This window comes from Histoplasma capsulatum, genomic scaffold, assembly GCF_000149585.1.
Source record: "Histoplasma capsulatum NAm1 scaffold_11 genomic scaffold, whole genome shotgun sequence".
Lineage (NCBI taxonomy): Eukaryota > Fungi > Ascomycota > Eurotiomycetes > Onygenales > Ajellomycetaceae > Histoplasma > Histoplasma mississippiense.
Genome location: NW_001813972.1, coordinates 51958 through 69374, shown reverse-complemented (window position 1 = coordinate 69374; position 17417 = coordinate 51958). Strand labels below are relative to the sequence as shown.

The following is a 17417-nucleotide window of genomic DNA, read 5'->3' as shown; positions in this document are numbered from 1 at the left end:
CACAGAAGTTGCCCTTCGGCCCCCAATTGCGGCAACGTCCATCCCCTTCGCAGGTGACACGCGAGAAGCGCGAAATCCAGTCCAAAGCACCTGATGCCAATGCCTCACTTACATACCTCGTCTAAGCCTTGCGCATTAGACACATATTGAACCTAGGTTGTCGCACATTCCATAGAAAGATGGGATGGAAGCAAGTGGAGGAATTAAATTAGTTTTCGATCCATTGATCCTTCAATTAGAGCACTTGAAGGTCAGAGGATCTCTGTGTCAGTAAGAGATTAAGCTCCTTCGACAGAACATTTAACTGATAATATCAGACTCAAACATATTTTTTCTGAACACTCCGCCGCTAAAGAGATGTTGGCAAATGCATAACGGTTATCTTGGTTTTATTTTTGATGGTCGCGACGAAACCTATGTACGGTACGGTCTGTACTATGTCGGGCAATCCCAGGTCCCCAACACATGAAGGCAGTATTTGACTCAAAATGTGACATCCTACATTACTACATTATCTGCAATGTCCAGGCTCATTCGGCAGGCAAATTTTATCCGTTTGGGACGCTGGTTCCTCCGGAAGAGATGGGCAAAAGTATTCATGCTATATTCAACAATGCACCTGAAATAATCATGGCGTGCATATTCCAGTCACTTCCCCCAAAAGTATTGGAATGGCGGTTCGGTGCTATAACTTCTTGGTTATTTTTAGCCGTATGCCTGACGTTGTTCCTCCGATATACCAACGACTTGGCCTACCACCGACCATCCGACAAGAGTTCAAATTACACGTGAGTAGAAGTTCTGATCTGGAGATTCGAGCGCGGCCCCGATTATAGGCGGAAACAACTAAAAGAGAGTCCAAACTCCGCCGCAAAAAAACCACTTGCTGCCTATGCTGAAAGAATTCAGATTATCCCAAGCATTTAGAGAGGCAATAGCCACCCCTATTCTGATAATTTGGAACGAAGGCTGATCTCAGAGTAGTGCGGCATTAATCGTTCCAAGCCGTGGCGTTTCTTCCTTATTCCAGAGGTATACATTATTGCTCGAAATCGTTGCATCAAAGTCCCCGACGTTCCTTACCTCCTTTGGTACCAGTCAAGCAACTATCGGTCTCATATTTGGGGGGAAATACATTCGCCGTGGATTCAAACAAAAACCATCATCATCTAAGAATGCCATGCAGCTGCCTTGGGGATTTCTACAATGTGGTTTCACGGAATCCGATGTCCTTGTGTGGCCCTTTAATTCAGGAAACTTCAATTGACCTGAAAGCAAATCGGGTTAGGCCACTAAGCTCCATTGAGCTCCGGCTCCTAAGGAATGGCCATGGCGAAATTGTCCGAAACGGCTCAGAGGTTATTTTATGTAGTATAACTGGCAGGAAGGCTTCTCTTAACAGAACTTATAACAGACAACGCGATCGATTGAGAGATACGTAGATACGACTGTAAAGGATACTGTGAAACGCATGGGTTTAGCGTATCACGCATGCACCATTATCGTGTCTCCGGGCGAACAAGTGGACGCAATCACTATAGTTGGGCGAACTTTTCTAGTTTGTCGCGGCTATTACCAGTGTCCTGGAATTTCCTCATGGCTTTACTCGTCTGGCTGAATTTATGTTGCCACTTTTCGCAGGAACAGCAGGGAGCTAACAAGGTTCTTTTCGAAAGGGATATCACATTCTATTGATCCTCATTTTCAAGCTTGGCTGAACAGTAGTTAAACGGTTCATTACATAAGACGACGTTGAGTCTTTGGAGTTAACTGTTGGCCGATGGTTCTCCGATCGAGTTTCCCCCGAACAGTATCGGCAGGCCCGTCTACCACCACCACTAATTCGGAAGCGAGAAAGGAGAGCCTGGGACCCAGACCGGAGTCAAAAAAAATAAAGCTTCTTGCTTTATGAAAGCATTTGGTAGTCGGTCTTGTGGACTCAAGTCACGAGGACATTGAAGCGGGTACTGAAATTAGCATTGACCCTTGCGGTTCCTTCCAAATGGTTCTTCGCTCAAGGGGTGATGATATCCCTGGTGAGTCGAGAGATGGACATCACCAGAAAAGAAGAAGATGCATCCTCCCATGTAAGCCGTGGACACCTCTGACAATGAGCCAACAGCTCGTTGGTGGGGGGGGTTTTGTGTCACTACCAAAATCTCAAAAAATTGGGAAGAAGCTGAATATTACTCAGCATCAGCACCTTACGGAGCCGCGATGAGGGCCCATAGCTTAATTAACTAGATGTCTAAGCGCAATAGAGGAGGAGATCGCGTCAAGATCAAATAGATATGCCTATTTTGCTCCAAACCAGACCAGGTCTATGTTATTGATGGCACCATACGTTACACCAATGGTAGTTATCCATGGTTCAGTAGTAACACTTATTACACACAGCAAGCATATGTTATTCTTGTATGCAGTTGAGTGAAGATGTAATCTTGATATATCATGTTCTCTGGGAATATGGAAGTGAACGGACTGATCAAAATCTCGGAACACGTTGTGTTTTCAGATAGTTTATAACCTTGCTCGGACTATCAGATGATGATAACAGATGATAATAACAAATTGAATAAACCGCGGTATGTAGCATGTTTTAGAGAGGATCAGGGCCTAGAATACACAGAGGATTAATCTTGGGTGTTGGCCTTTGCCCTGCACGACGGCCCCCGCCCAATCGGCAAATACTTTAGGACGGCGATCTGCACGAGAAATGATTCGAGGTGATTGGATGGGTCATTATATGACAGGAACCCAGAGACAAGATCGACAAGAGTTCGATTGATCTTGGGGGGGGGGGGGGCAGCAGCCTGAAGGTGGCCCTGTACCTTGCTCCAGATGATGGTTAATACTACCGGGAGGCTGACTGGTTCTAATAATGAATGAAAAGAAAAGTGGTTTGCAAGAGAGAGACACAAACATTACCCTTCATGTTTGGAGCGCAAGGACTGACAGGATTCTCTAAGATCCTCTCTGTCTTCGAGTGTGCAATGCGAACAGCAAAATAAGGGTGCACGCAAAATAAGGGTACACCTGTGAGGCATTCATACGAGTCATCCCGCCCCTCTCTTTCACGAATTGTATCAAGTCCTGCTGGCTGCGGGATGTTTTTCACCAGCCGAATCACCTCAAGACTCCACATTGGGCTCAAGCTTAGGGAGGCAGCCCACAGCTTGTGGACTCAGGTCTCAACGTCATTGAAGAAGCTGGTATGGTTTGCGGCACTAAACTTGCTAGCGATAAGGAGGGGGAGCAATGATGTTCACAACTAACCTGACAATATAGGTATGTGTGGTCGCTGGTTGGCTTGGCTCGATGTTAAATGTCAAAACAAACAGTTTTGGAGAACGAGGTAAAAAGGGGAAAAGTAAAAAGCAAAAGAGAGAAACAAAAAAGAAACAGAGAAAGAAACCAAGGATTATCACACTTGACAGTCATCGCGGTCGTTCTGCAGTACCACACCTCCCATTGCTCACCATTTCGGCCTTCAACCTTCAATGTTCTCGCCTTCAAGTCATGGCTTTATGTCCTTGATGTATGAGAGAGTAAGCTCTCTTATCTATCTTCTGTAAAGCTTTCCAGGCATGGTTCCGGTGGCTTCCATGAGCCCACACTTTAGACCCACCATGAATGGCCATATGTTGGGCCAGAAGTGGATGCGCAGTCCTGTGGGGACTGGGTCTTTTCAAGAGTTGCTATCTGGATTCTGTTCTCTCCCTTAGTGTGTACATAGAGATCTCTCCAGCGTAGCGAGTACGCACCACGCAAGCCGTGGGCCGTATCCACCGACCTTCCTCCACCGACCTCCACCGACCTCCACCGACCTCCACCATTCCTCCACCATCCCTCTCCACCAACTAACCCACTTCACCTGGCTTGGCGGGCTTGTCGTCGTCAAGCCGTTGCCGCCGTTAGCTCGCTGGGCATCAGTCTCGACCCGTGAGCGCGGGACGGCGATGCAGGGAATAAAACCCCTCAGCCTCCACCAGGCGGGAGCAGGTTTCCTCTCCTCTCAAAAAGTTCTCTACGAACGTTTCACCTGCCATTGACTGGCTTTTTGTCTTCTCATCTCCTCCTTTCTTATTCCCTCGCTTGTCCAAGTTCTACCTCCGTTTTCGATCTCTCATTGTCCCCACCCCTCTTTTTTTGTTTCTTTCTTTTCTCTCTTTTTTTTTTTTTTTTTTTTTTTTTCTTGCTCTTTCTTCTTTTGTTGTCTTTACCTTTGCATATTGCCATTGCCAATTCTCGAACCCCCATCGAATCCGTCACAACTATTAGTATCTATCCTATTCCAATTACAGCGGCGCCTCAATCGGCTTTATTCACGGCTATTCCAGCTCTCTATTTCTCGTGAATACAACGAACGTCAAAAATTTTGTTGCATCTAGCGCTATAACTCACGCCCGTTTTGCGTCTTAGTAACTACCTTCGCATTTGGGTCGGACTCTTCGCCTTCACGGTTTTATATAGCCCGATCAGTGAATGAAGGAATAAGAGGGCAAAAGCTCAGTAACATAAAAGGGTTACAAAACGCCGATCTGTTTCAATATGGCTTCACCTGTTGACGAGAACCGTGAAACGAACCCGCTCAATGAGAAGGCACGCGTTCGGAATAACAGTTCTTCAGAGGACGGCACAGTGGTGAATGATAGCTCACAACCTCCAAATTCGACAACCGATCATCTGGCTGTCCATATCGACCCGGAGCAGGAATCAAACCTCCCGTTCTCCTCACCGTCCCAAAGGTTGCACAAGAGGGAATTGGCCCACCGTCTAGATGACGAATTGGCCTTGATGGAGGCAGAGCGTGTTGTGTCGAATGAGGAAAAGCTCTCTTGCCGTGAGAAACCTGGCCGCACCTTGTCCATCACTCCCACACGCTCCCGACGTTCGGAACCCGTCGACGAATTCGACGCTGCAACAAACCCTCTACATGAACATGCCGCCATCTACAACCCGCCCGAAAATCCCTCGACGAGTCTGGCAAAGTTTTTCAAAAAGGTCCATGAGTCTAGTTTCCTAGTCCGCTACTTCACCTACATCACTCCACTCGTCTTGATCCTTCTAATCCCGCTGTTGGTCGGCTTGCTCGCTTTTCCGGATGCCAATGTTGGAGGTGTGCGATTGCTATGGTTCTCCGTCTGGCTGGAGATCGTCTGGCTCACTCTTTGGGCCGGTCGTATTGTTGCTAAATTTCTTCCTATCCCCATGGGCCTGGTCGCCAGCGTCCTCACCAACAACTCGAAAAAGTGGCGTGATATGGGGAAGCAGCTTGAACTTCCTGCCACCCTTTTCTTCTGGTGGCTCGGAATCGAAATCTCCTTCTTACCAACCATGACCAATCACCATATCGACGGCAGCCGCGGGACGAAGTCTTGGGAGGTCGTCGTTAACAAAATTATCGTTTCGGTCTTCGTCGGCGCGACTCTCAATTTTATCGAGAAAATCATCATTCAATTGATCGCAATAAGCTTCCATCTACGCACGTATGCTGATCGAATCGAAATCAACAAATTCCAGATCGGGAGCATGGCCAAGCTATACGCTTACTCAAAGGAAAAGATTAAAATGGAAGATTGTGACTTCGAGGAATCCCCGCAACAGACTTCCGGAATGAGAACCCCAATGCAATACGCTGGTGTGGCCCAGCGGGTTGCCCGAACTGCATTGAGCAGGGTTGGGGACGTAGCTGGAGCTGTCGCAGGTGACTTCACCGGCAAAAAGGTGGCAAGAAGCAACCACCCTCACCAAGTCGTTTTAACGCTCTTAAGCACCACGTCTGGCAGCCAGGTTCTTGCCCGCCGTATGTATCGGACTTTTGTCCGCGACGGATTCGATACCATCTTCTCTGGGGACCTGAAAGCGGCCATTGACAATAGTGACGAAGCGGAAGCTGCCTTCACCATGTTTGATAAGGATATGAATGGTGATATATCTATGGAAGAACTGGAGGCCGTCTGCGTGGAAATCGGCCGGGAGCGCAAGTCCATCACGGCATCTCTGAAGGATCTGGATTCTGTGGTTTCCAAGCTTGATAATGTTTTTGTCTTCATCGTTATTGTGATTACCATCCTTGTGTTTTTGTCCCTCATTTCTGCGTCCACGGCCGGTGTCTTGACTTCGGCGGGTTCCACGCTGCTGGCCCTCTCCTGGCTTTTTTCTGCTACAGCTCAGGAGTTTCTGCAGGTAAGGACCATTTATTCCTCTTTGCTGCCATTGCACCTATTTTGCTATGCTTAACTAAGCTCCGTCCTCAGTCTATCGTATTCGTTTTCATCAAGCACCCGTTTGATGTCGGTGATCGTGTTTCTATATATGGAAATACTGGCGCAACTTTAACTGGTGATGACTATTTTGTGAAAGAAATTGCGCTGCTATACACAGAATTCAAGAAGATGGAAGGGCACGTGGTGCAGGCACCCAACAGCTACCTCAACACTCTTTTTATTCTGAACCAACGGCGAAGCGGTGCGCTTGCCGAAGCCGTTCCAATCGTCATCAAATTCGGAACCACCATTCAGCAAATTGATAGCCTCCGATTACGCCTTACAGAATTCGTACGGTCCGAGAACCGTGAATATCAAGGAAAAATTCTCACCGAGCTGCGGCAGGTGACTGAAAATTACTCCCTCACTCTCAATGTGGTGTTCTTTTACAAATCAAATTGGCAAAACGAATTGCTGCGTCTTCAGCGACGCAACAAGTTCATCTGTGCTCTCATGCTCGTCCTCCAGGAGGTGGGCATCGAAGGACCGCGCATGAACACGATCGGCGCGAAGCATGATCTACCTTACCACGTCAACCACCAGGGAGTTCTACCCACCTATAATGACAGCACGAACGCACCCGGCCCTGGGCCCGGACGTTCCGGGCCCGAAACCGCAGATCCACACATGGCGTCGGAATCCCGTGACGCACTGGGAGGTCTGGGCCGTGCCCACTCGACGGGTATCGGTCATCATGCTTCCATCCTCCGAAACCGCGCCGGAACGACCTCCAGCACACGTGGTCGTGGTGAATCAGTGTCAAAACACGTCGACTTCTCCCTCGGATTGTCCGAACTAAGAGCCGCAGACTCGATGTCTGACGTCCACGACGACCGCCAAAGTAGCAATCGGGTCAACCAGATCATCCGCAATGCAAATCGTGAATCTGCAGAGCGCCGCCGTCGTGAACAAGACGAAGCAGAGGCTCAGCGCCGTCTCGACTCCCTTGAACAGTCCCGTTCCCACGCGACTACCCGCACCTCTAGTGATTCCCATCCCCCCTACCTCCCCAACCCCGCTACCCTAACCCCAACCCGTGGCAGCATGTCGTCCTCCATTCACCGCAACCACCTCTTCTCCCGATTGGGAACCCGCTCTGTGAGTTCCAGAGAAGGCAGAGATCGATCCCGTAGTCGCTCTGGTGATCCGGAAACGGCCGAAACAGAGCTTATGGAACAGGGTCGCTACAATCCAACTCGTCCCAATGACTTTACTGACACGCCGGAACCGCGTCCAGACGGTGTTCCGTTGCGTAACCCGCAGGATGATATTACTTCGGACCAGGGTCGAAGACTGCCGGCGGATGATAGAGGTTAGATGGAAATGGGTCTGCGTGGCGGGTGTGGTGAAAAAGCCGTTTTGCAAAAAAAAAAAAAAAAATAAAAAAAAAAAAAAAAAATTAAGGCATAAAGCAAATAGAACTTGTCATTTTCCTTTTATTTTCTCTTTTCCTCTTTCCTTTTACCTTTATCGTCCTCCCCTCCTCGCCACGCCCTATCCTCCTGCAACGTTGCCGGCAAGTTGCGAGCCCTCCATTTTCATTCTTGCTTTATTGTATACAGTTATCATTTTCGTTTATAGATATACCTAGGTTTTAACCTTCGACATTTGTAGCAGCCAATGACCCCAAAGCTGCTGGAGCCATTTGAACGGTCTCATCTAGCAGGGTTTGGGTGACAGGTGAATGAGTCAATGACATATTTTCGACGTGGAAACGTATAGCCGTATCATTGCGTCCTCACACAATTTAGATACTTAATATCCCTAATTAACTATGAGCTTTTCTAATTTTTGAGGAGGTTTTCGTGCGAAATTCTTGAAACAAAGCCTATAGACCAGTTCTGTTTAATATTTGGCCCGGCCACAACCACGGAATACTGCAATTCATGTACCCTGCACACTAACTGCCGTGATAGGTTATGAGCAAAAGTCAAGAAATTAATTCCCCGAACCAGGAGATATTTTCGGATAAATTCCAGGCCGTTAAAGTTCCGGCTGAACGCTGCCAGCTACCTCCTTTTCCGCGTGCTTATGCTTTAATTCACTCATCTCAGTCATTCATTGATTCACTTATTCATTCAATATTGACGGTTCGTCTACACAGCAGCTGTGTTTGATATTACTACTATGATTATATACGAACTTCCTCCATCATTACCTGTACAATTAGTGTTAACAAACTGCGCCCCTCCGACTGCCTGTTGCCGCATGCCGGGTGGTTGCCGGTCGCGGCGACTCCTGCAGTCCTCAAGTCGTCCAATTTCGAGTTGGAATATCGGGGCACATGAGAAACAAATAATTGCATTGGCAATACGTAAATAGGCAAGATTGGGAAACGGCCATGAAGTTGGTCGAAGTTGATGGAGCGGCAGTAACACCCCTGAAGGGTACTGAGGATGACTTATCTGTAGCTCCATTGACAGCTACGTCAACAGTGACGGGAGCTGGAAACGCGAAAATCTTTAGTGGGCCTGCATCGCCTCGCCCTAGAGGACCTGCTTCCGTCGAAAGCTTTACTGCTCTGCCACCGATTGTTGAGGATAATCAATACCACCACCATTATCATCCCCTCTTCCCTCCCCTGCCAGAATACAAGCCACCTTCCGTCTTCCCGAGGATTCAATGGCACGCGTTGCGCGCCGTTTCATTCTGCCTGTCTTTGGCTTTCCTCACTGGCATCCTGCTGGCAGCATCTGTCAGATGTAGTCTGGTTGCTACAAGAAGGCTACATGGCTGTCTTCTCGGCGGGGACCCAGAAATGGATAGGCCCTTCTGGCAGGAGGAGCGCCTGCGGCAGGAAGCAAGGGAGAGAGAAGCGCGTGCGTGGGATTATGAGAAACGGAAGCAAGTATCAGAAGCCTCAGCTCCAGTATCAGGAGGAGGTGCCGAGGAGCGCAATGTGGGCGTTGCCAAAGCTCCCTTCGAGCCGTCAGAAGGTGGCCAAGATTCTCTTGTTCGTGACATTCCCTACTATTCCAGACGGGTTGGGCTGGATGCAGAAAGCTATAGAGTTCAGACAGAAGATGGCGCGGTAATTCCTCTGTGGCATCTATATGACCCAAAGGAATACGTGCCATTAGCCTCCAGTGATAAGAACTGTATAGGCCCTCCAAGTGCCTTACAGACACCGAGATCTAACCCACAGAGCGCCTCTGCTGCTGGTGGCAGGAGATATCCTATTCTCATGCTCCCAGGTCTATTTCAGAGCGCCGGTGCGTTTTGTGTCAACGATGACGATAGTCTTGCCTTCTTCCTGGCCAAATCAGGTTACGATATCTGGCTAGGCAGCAATCGTTACGGCTTCCATCCCGAGCATATCTCCCTGACTCCATCCGATCCACGCTTCTGGTCCTGGACCATCAGGGACATGGCAACCTTCGACCTGCCAGCCCTCGTCACACGTGTCTTGTATGAGACTAACTTCCCGAAACTAGCACTCATCGGTCACTCTCAAGGCGCAGCAGAGACATTCCTCTCACTGTCTAAACATATCCAGCCGTCACTCGGTTCCCAAATCAGTATCTTCTGCGCACTCTCCCCAGCCGCCTACTCTGGTCCCCTCCTCAAAAAATTCTACCTGAAATTCATGCGCCTGATCCCTTCGACTGCTTTTCGGCTCATCTTTGGCATTCACGCATTTATCCCCTTCACTCATACCATTCACACTCTCCTCCCAACTTCTTTGTACGCTGTAATGGGTTACATGGTGTTCTCATACGTGTTCAAGTGGTCGGATTCCCGCTGGGATCGTGGGCTTCGTTCCCGATTCTTCCAATTTAGCCCCATTTACGCGAGCGCGGAGTGCATGCATTGGTGGCTAGGTAGGGGCGGCTTTGCGGACCACGGTTGCATCCTGAGCACGAGGGAGCAATTGGCTCAAGAGGCCAAGGAAGATGCGCGTGACGAGGTAGGTGTCGTAGAGAAGAAGATGGAGGATGGGTTGAGTGCTGTCAGACTCGCGCTTTCGACTGATGTAGATGCTGGTGCAGCGAATGCGGCTTGGTACGATGACCGTGTTCCACCCATAGCTCTTTGGATTGCAGGATCGGATCTGTTAATTGATGGCATTCGGTTATTACGGCGGCTGCAAGGCAGGCGTGAACCATATGTCCGAGTTGTGCATTCGAGGGTAATTGAGGAATACGAGCATTTGGATGTGATATGGGCTATAGATTCTATTGAGAAGGTTGGAATGGAGGTGAAGAGCGTTATTTGGGAGTGTGTAAAGGACGACGTTCGAGGATTTTGCCGAACTCCTGAGATGTAGTATAAGGAAAGAATTGCAATGAGCTTTTATTGCCCATTGGTAGTGCTGTTGTAGACATATGCATAAATACGTATCTGAGGAGTTCTATCTCATTGTGTGTACCATGTACTACGTTGGAATATAAAAGGGAAGGGCTGTTTACAGTGGTATATTTTCCCAGCGGGGTGGCACATATCTCTCTTTCTTTCTTTCTCCTTTTCTTTTCTTTCTTATATTTCAAATACACTACAATTACTCGAAATTCCACTGTTCTTGCCTTCCTCCCTCTTGACATATGAGCTAGCTGACTTGTGGTCAGCGTCCATAACTGTGACAATGCGACAAATAACCCTCACAGGATTGCCAGCAACATCATGAAACGGACGAATGTCCTGGAAACGCAAAAAGTGAGCGCTGTTCTCGTGCAATGGTAGCAGAGATGAAAGCTTGTAAACGCATTCCATAGATTCAGTCATGGCTGTCACGGATTCAAAGTTGACAAGCTTTATTGAGATCTGAATCACATTGCCCTCCACAGTAGCTCATTTCAACCTGGCGATTCGGGATCGCTATTTGGTGCCAAATGATCGGTTATTCCCAATGCAACCTCGGCGTGCACGAATTCCGTCCAGTTTTTGATTTCCACTTGAGGATAAATTTGTCGTTAGGCTTGAAAATCGCGTTGTTGCCGCGATATTTTTGTGGGAGGGGACTCTGACTTTGGAGCCATAGTCAAGTAGAAAGGACAACAGAAACTACAGCTTTTGCTCCTGCTAAGCTGACTACTCTGTTGGTAGTCGATTCGGGGGAGGACGACTCCACCCCACTCTTCACGACGTTTGGAGTTGGCATTTGCGCTGAGAATGAGGATGATGATGAGTAAAGCACCCAGTTCGTGGGCGATCAGTGGATTAATCACCGCTTGAGCCTCATAGGGGACAGACAGACTAGAGGGCCTCAACCATCATCACACCCAACCCAAGATCCCGTCCCAACTATGCGACTCCTCATGATGGCTCCCATGAGATGCCCACACTGCCACACGGCCCTTTACCTGAACGTGGGGGCTAGCTCGGCGAGGCTTTTTTCTCGCCAATAATGGTTGACTACCGGGCATTGCGACATCCGGGCTGCAACAGCTCCTCTCAGGGTTCGTTCCCTTCCCAGCGGCCACGATGCAAGTCAGGTTCCGAAAAACCTCTTTCAGTAAGGGCCCTTGGTGTGCCAGGAGAGGTCATACCCAAATAGGTTTGAGTGGAGGCGCCTAACTCAACATGGGAGGCAAGTTGAACACCAATCAGACACATCTCTCCTTGGCTGCTGTGCCGTCGTCAGAAAGGCAATCTGTCCCAAGAAGGAGATACAACCATCCTAGATGCCTCGTTTATACACACCGACCGAAGAATGGCCTGAGATTCAATGTCCTCTCAGGGTTTGATCGCTGAGATCTTGTTGCGATGTTCTGTAGGCTGCTTGGCTGTCCTTTTGCAAACTGGCACTAACAGCCGGCAGCTGATAAATTGATCAGTAGTAATCCAGATCTCGAACAGGGAGGAGAGTACGGAGTAGGAAAACCTTGTTGTGACTTGAGCACTAGTATGGGGATCTGTTACAAACTTCCGAATGTTATTGAAACTCTACATTTAAAGAAGCTGGCTAAGCTTTGAAGCCGAGAGAATATCAGAATTCGAGGTATTCTGTTTTTCAAGAGGAAAGACAGATTAACTTGTCGAAAATTTTTTGGTCGAGCCCCAGGGAATCACCCTCTTCCAAACAAACAGGGTAGCCTTTAGTGTTATGCGGGTGCGGGATCAAAGAATTGGTGGTTGGTTTTTTCTGGTCTTGAAGAGAACCATGATTGGGGAGGCATACTGGATCAGAATTACACGGTAAATGCCCTCCGATCGCTACCTTTCAGGGCCAGTTTTGCCAAACGAGGTCCAGTGAATTATCATCCTTGACAATTACCCAGTGGCCACCAGTGGCACAGTTGATTCATCATCCAATATCAGCCGAAATGGACTGATAGCGCCGTAGTGGCGCCTGGGCTGAGCGCATGGAAAGCGCCTGGTTATGCCGAGTGTAACATGGAGCAGTTGTTCCTTTGGCGGGCGAAGCTTCATTGTTAACCAACAAGAGCCTTCTTTCGAAAACCCCTAGTCAACTCTGCCAACGAGTTTGTCTCAAGTGGAAAGGCACCAGTTTGCCTTGCATGAATTGGTGTCATGCTAAAACCAGAGGCTAGAGCCAACAAAATGAATTTGACACTCAATTTTTACGATGAAGCAAACATTTTTAACCTCGTTTCCTCTTGTCTCACTAGCCATTTTCGATTACGAGGGACCCAGAGTGATAATCTTGGAATTCATGGGACAGAATGCGAGCCATAGGTCCCAGGCCCACCATGGCGATCCAGTTCAACCTGCAGGGAGGCGGCCCGAATCCCGACATGGCTGACTGGCCATCCATACCAGCACAGTATGGAGTTCCTGTCCAGCTGGCACGTTATTCTTCTTTTTGGGGCGGGGTTTTCAATCCTTGCTAATCTCCACCGTTAGCCCGCACCCTGGAGGGGAGCGAGAGCAGCTGTGCCTTTTGCTCAGAGACATGTGCAATAACGACAACCTCCGTGTTCAATCTCAAAATGTAGTCTCTTGGAGGCTGAAACCTCTTTCGCGAAGGTGCTGAGATTCTACTTCACATATTTATCTTTCTGATACGTAAATCCGCTTTAATCGGGGTCACCATGCTGATTCTAAGAATAGCTCGACGCGAAGATCATGGGTAAATTAGCTCTCATGAACACGAGCAGAGCACACAACAAGCTCCGAGTCTCCTTTGGGTTCCCGAGCAGATCTGGAAGCCTGACGACGATCTCCGCCCCGACTTTCCCTTCAGAACACTCTTGCATGCTGTTTTCTGAGCTTTGGGTGATTTCGTGCGCCACTGACATTCATACTTGTGTCTTAGGGGTTTGAATGCTCACTTGCCAGTGTCTGCCGATATCAGTTGACCTGGCGAACCACTTTTGGAAATCAGCCCCCAAAGACAGCATCCTGCCCATGCAGGGGCTAGCCTCACTCGATTCGACCAGAGGCAATGACAGAAATTTGTTTTTATTTTCATTTTTATTTTCGCTTTTATTTTTATTTTTATTTTTTCGACGAAGCGGTTATTATTACTCGTTTTGCGGCTCCGCGAGTAGTTTAGTGATTGGAATTAATCCTTGACGTCGCTCTCGATTCACAATAAGCCGCATGCGTCGATGTTAGTATCCAACAAGAAATTCCTTTATATTAAGAGATCTTCCCTCCAGAGGAGTCCTCCGAAGACCACGCCTTCTTTCGTCTTCTTGTTCAATTCATGTCCGATATGAATCATGACGAATACTTACACGACCGTTGTAGTTTAATGTTTGTTGTGTTTCTGCGTTAATGTCATCTTTTTGCTCAAGCTCCAAAAGTATTTCCTCGAATGTCACGATATTGAGGTTATCAGCTTGAATTTATAATAATCGCGAACGTCGTCGAAATGGAAGCTGAGGTATTCTATCCCATTGACCTTCCTCATACTCGCTTTTGGGACCTCGAATATTCTAGTGACTCCTACTCCTCATTCACAAATCCAACGATTCTGGCCCCTGTTACAGCTCTAGCTAGCTATCCTGATGTTGTTGATACCCAGGATCTCCGACAGGACGCCAGAGTGCCAAGAACAGCATACATAGAGAAGACTCAACTGCCATGCTGGGTAAAGTCTGTCAACGATTGCACTCCAATTTCCGTTGCAGATGAGAATCCACAAGCTACATGTGGCACGTTAAACATACCATCGGGAGAGAGCGATGGTAGTGCATCTGGTGTTTCTCCCGGTCTGAGATGGATATGCGAATCTCCAGGTGGATCATACGGCGGTGATCTGACGGAAGCAGATTCAAGTTTAAGTGAACAATCGTGGGGCCATGTGTATACATCCAGAGACTCCCAATGCACTACAAGCTACAGCTCATTTTCCTCCCCTCTCAGTGATACTTTCCAATATCGAGATCCATCGAACTGTTTCCCCTCCACAAACATGGAAGGCTCTTACTGCGGAAGTGAACACTCAGTCAGCCTTCGGGAAGTCCAACACTATCCTGACCCAGACCCAGAACTAGAGACAAAATTCGAAATTGGCATTGGGTTGGATGGACAGTCATTTTCCTTCTATCCAAATCTCCCTGCTAGCAACCCGTTCCCTGGAACTATAAAACGCTCTCTTGCAAACCAAGACGGGCAAGAAGATAGGGGGCGGCCAGGTGAGATCGATGGCGGGACGGACTCGCCAACAGCCCAAATTCAATCCGACCAGTTTCCCGCAGCAGAACGGAGAAGGCCCCCTCATAAGCGGATGAAATATTCCACTCAATCTCCACAAAGAATTCCATCGCCACGGAAATTAAACGACAGCCGCGGTTCAGTGCGGAACAGTGCATGCCCTAAGCGGACATCAAAGCAGGGCCGCAGCCTAAAATCAGCGCAGTCTATTCGAGGTTATTCATCCTCTCAGTCTCAACAGAAGACCGCCGATCGTCAATTCATCTGCGTATTTGCTCGATATGGTTGCAACAGCACTTTCTCCACCAAAAACGAATGGAAACGCCATGTTTCATCTCAGCATCTCCAGCTTGGCTTTTATCGTTGCGACGTAGGATGTTGCAATGTTTCCACCTTACAGGCGTCCTCATCGCCTGATATCCCATCCTCACCTTCGCATCCACCGCGCTCCCCCAATGACTTCAACCGCAAGGACCTTTTTACGCAGCACCAGCGACGTATGCATTCTCCATGGGCGTCATCTAACGGAGTGTCACCCAAAAAGCCTGATCAAGATGCCTTTGACAAGAGCTTAGAGGATGTGCGCAAGAGGTGCTGGATTGAGCGGCGGAAACCTCCACGACAGAGTATGTGTAACTTCTGCTGCCGGGAGTTTTCCGGCAGCTACTGCTGGGATGATCGCATGGAGCATGTTGGGAAACACTACGAAAATCGCGACGTAGAAACCGGCGAAGATGTTGCGTTGAGAGAGTGGGCTCTTCAGGAAGGCATTCTCAAAGTGGCTGGTAGAGATGGATGGGTGCTTGCCTCTCCAAAAGAGATAGCGGAACGGCGCGTGGAGGACTTCTAACCTGCCGTGGCGTGAGTGAGTGATGAGCTTTTTTTTCCGTTGATCGATGCCATGCAGAGTATCCCCTTTGGCTTTTCTTTTCTTTTTCTTTTCTTTTTCCTTTTTTTAAAGTCTATTGGCCTATTCTGTACGGAAATATACATGTATACCCTTGATATGACGATGACCCACGAGAACTGGATATTCTTCTGTCGTATAATTTTAATATGTCTGGAGTGCAAATTTCGTTCATCTTCAATCAGATCTCATACCCTGTATAGTACACATATTACATCGTTCCGCACTAAACTTGAGGTTTTTAATCATTTTATTTATTTAAAAATAAGATATAGGATATAAAATATAAAATAAGATAGGATTCATAGCCGTCAATTTATAATAATTTTGTGAAAACATACAGAATGTATTCCTCTATTTCAATAACTAGTTAGTTAGTTAACATAAAAAGCGTTTAAATAAGCAACGACGGTGGTGCTAACTTAAGATCATGCTAACCAGTTGTGTCGGACAATTTCAACCCGGAAAATTATTCCAAGAAACCCCACCAAGCATAGAAACCATCAACCAATTGTATCATGGCCCATGCAATAAGACAAAAGGATTGTAGCTAATGTATATCAACAAAAAGTTACCCCATCCCAGAATACCACAATACATATAATAATGACTGTACAAATGAATGTGGCAAGTATCCCTGTTTTTTTTTTTTTTAAAAAAAAAAAAAAATTCATCACAGCTCCGCAACCAAGCAGGATTTAAAAAACCTAGCAGAAACATGTGAGACAATCAATGCAGCATTCGCATCCTTCCTCGCAAAGGAAACAACAACATAATGTTGCAAGACTTGGAATTCGTCGGGAGATATTAGCGAGGCGGAGATAACAGGTTGTTTCGTGACACCATGACAACGGTGGCACAGGGTGAGGGATATTAGACGTACCAAGCCATCAAGCATCCGCGGTCCTTATCCTTGGGGACTGCTTGAGGAGGGGGCTGTTGATATTGCATCTATGAGACGGGATTAGCCGCAATATTGGGCCACGGGGTACACAATACGCAAGACAAGGACGGAGGGGAAAAATGGTACCGGAGGAGGGCCTGGAGGGGGATATCCTTCCTGCGGTGGATAGCCCTGCGGATAGCCACCGTAGCTGAAAACGGGAGGCAAAAGCTGCTTGTTAGCCGGTTGTCTTTAGGGAAAGGCGACAGGAATATTTCCAGGACGTACGCTTGCTGAGGAGGTGGCGGTTGTTGCTGGTAATAACCCTGAGAGGCCATGACGATGTCCAGAAACCGGTGTGACAGGCCGTAGGGATTGGGTTGGAGCAGGCGACAGGAAGTTAACGCAAGAGAAAGAAAAGACGAGAGATTATAAGAAGGAAAATATGGAGGGAATCACAAGAGGGTGAAGAGAGTTTTCCACGGGGTGTCAGCAGACTTGAAATGGGATGGCTGAAATTAGACGCCGATGCAGCGATGCTGCGGTGAAACATGTCTTATCTGTTTCCTTATGGTTTTTATTATGAATGCTGCTGCTGGTGATGATTATGATATGCTCCTCAGACGAGTCGTTTACTCCAGCGCCACTTCTCCCAGTTTAGGGATCCAGCTTAGGGTTAGCGCCGCTCCAGCCACGCGACGAGCCACATCCTGGGCCAAGGAAGTTCTGGACAGAGGACGGATAGTTAACATACGTACATAGTAATTTCAAGGTTGCTGAACTGTCGCATTGCGCA

At 47.9% G+C, this 17417-nt stretch overlaps 4 protein-coding genes across 4 annotated transcripts; 3 read left to right on the top strand and 1 right to left on the bottom strand.

The window, feature by feature from the left end:
- Window positions 1–4551: 4551 nt before the first annotated feature.
- Window positions 4552–7586, top strand: HCAG_08287 (conserved hypothetical protein; the record flags this gene model as incomplete). The annotated part of the gene is made up of 2 exons (XM_001536455.1): window positions 4552–6189; window positions 6261–7586. The coding sequence occupies 2 exons, from the start codon at window positions 4552–4554 to the stop codon at window positions 7584–7586; spliced, it is 2964 nt and encodes a 987-aa protein (XP_001536505.1).
- Window positions 7587–9027: 1441 nt separating this feature from the next.
- Window positions 9028–10536, top strand: HCAG_08286 (predicted protein; the record flags this gene model as incomplete). Its single annotated transcript, XM_001536454.1, has 1 exon — window positions 9028–10536. The coding sequence occupies one exon, from the start codon at window positions 9028–9030 to the stop codon at window positions 10534–10536; it is 1509 nt and encodes a 502-aa protein (XP_001536504.1).
- A 3510-nt stretch (window positions 10537–14046) lies between these two features.
- HCAG_08285 (predicted protein) lies at window positions 14047–15681 on the top strand (the record flags this gene model as incomplete). The annotated part of the gene is made up of 1 exon (XM_001536453.1): window positions 14047–15681. The coding sequence occupies one exon, from the start codon at window positions 14047–14049 to the stop codon at window positions 15679–15681; it is 1635 nt and encodes a 544-aa protein (XP_001536503.1).
- A 730-nt stretch (window positions 15682–16411) lies between these two features.
- On the bottom strand, window positions 16412–16959 carry HCAG_08284 (predicted protein; the record flags this gene model as incomplete). The annotated part of the gene is made up of 4 exons (XM_001536452.1): window positions 16412–16445; window positions 16622–16689; window positions 16769–16832; window positions 16910–16959. 4 exons carry the CDS (start codon window positions 16957–16959, stop codon window positions 16412–16414), a joined length of 216 nt encoding a protein of 71 aa, XP_001536502.1.
- Between the last annotated feature and the right edge of the window lie 458 nt (window positions 16960–17417).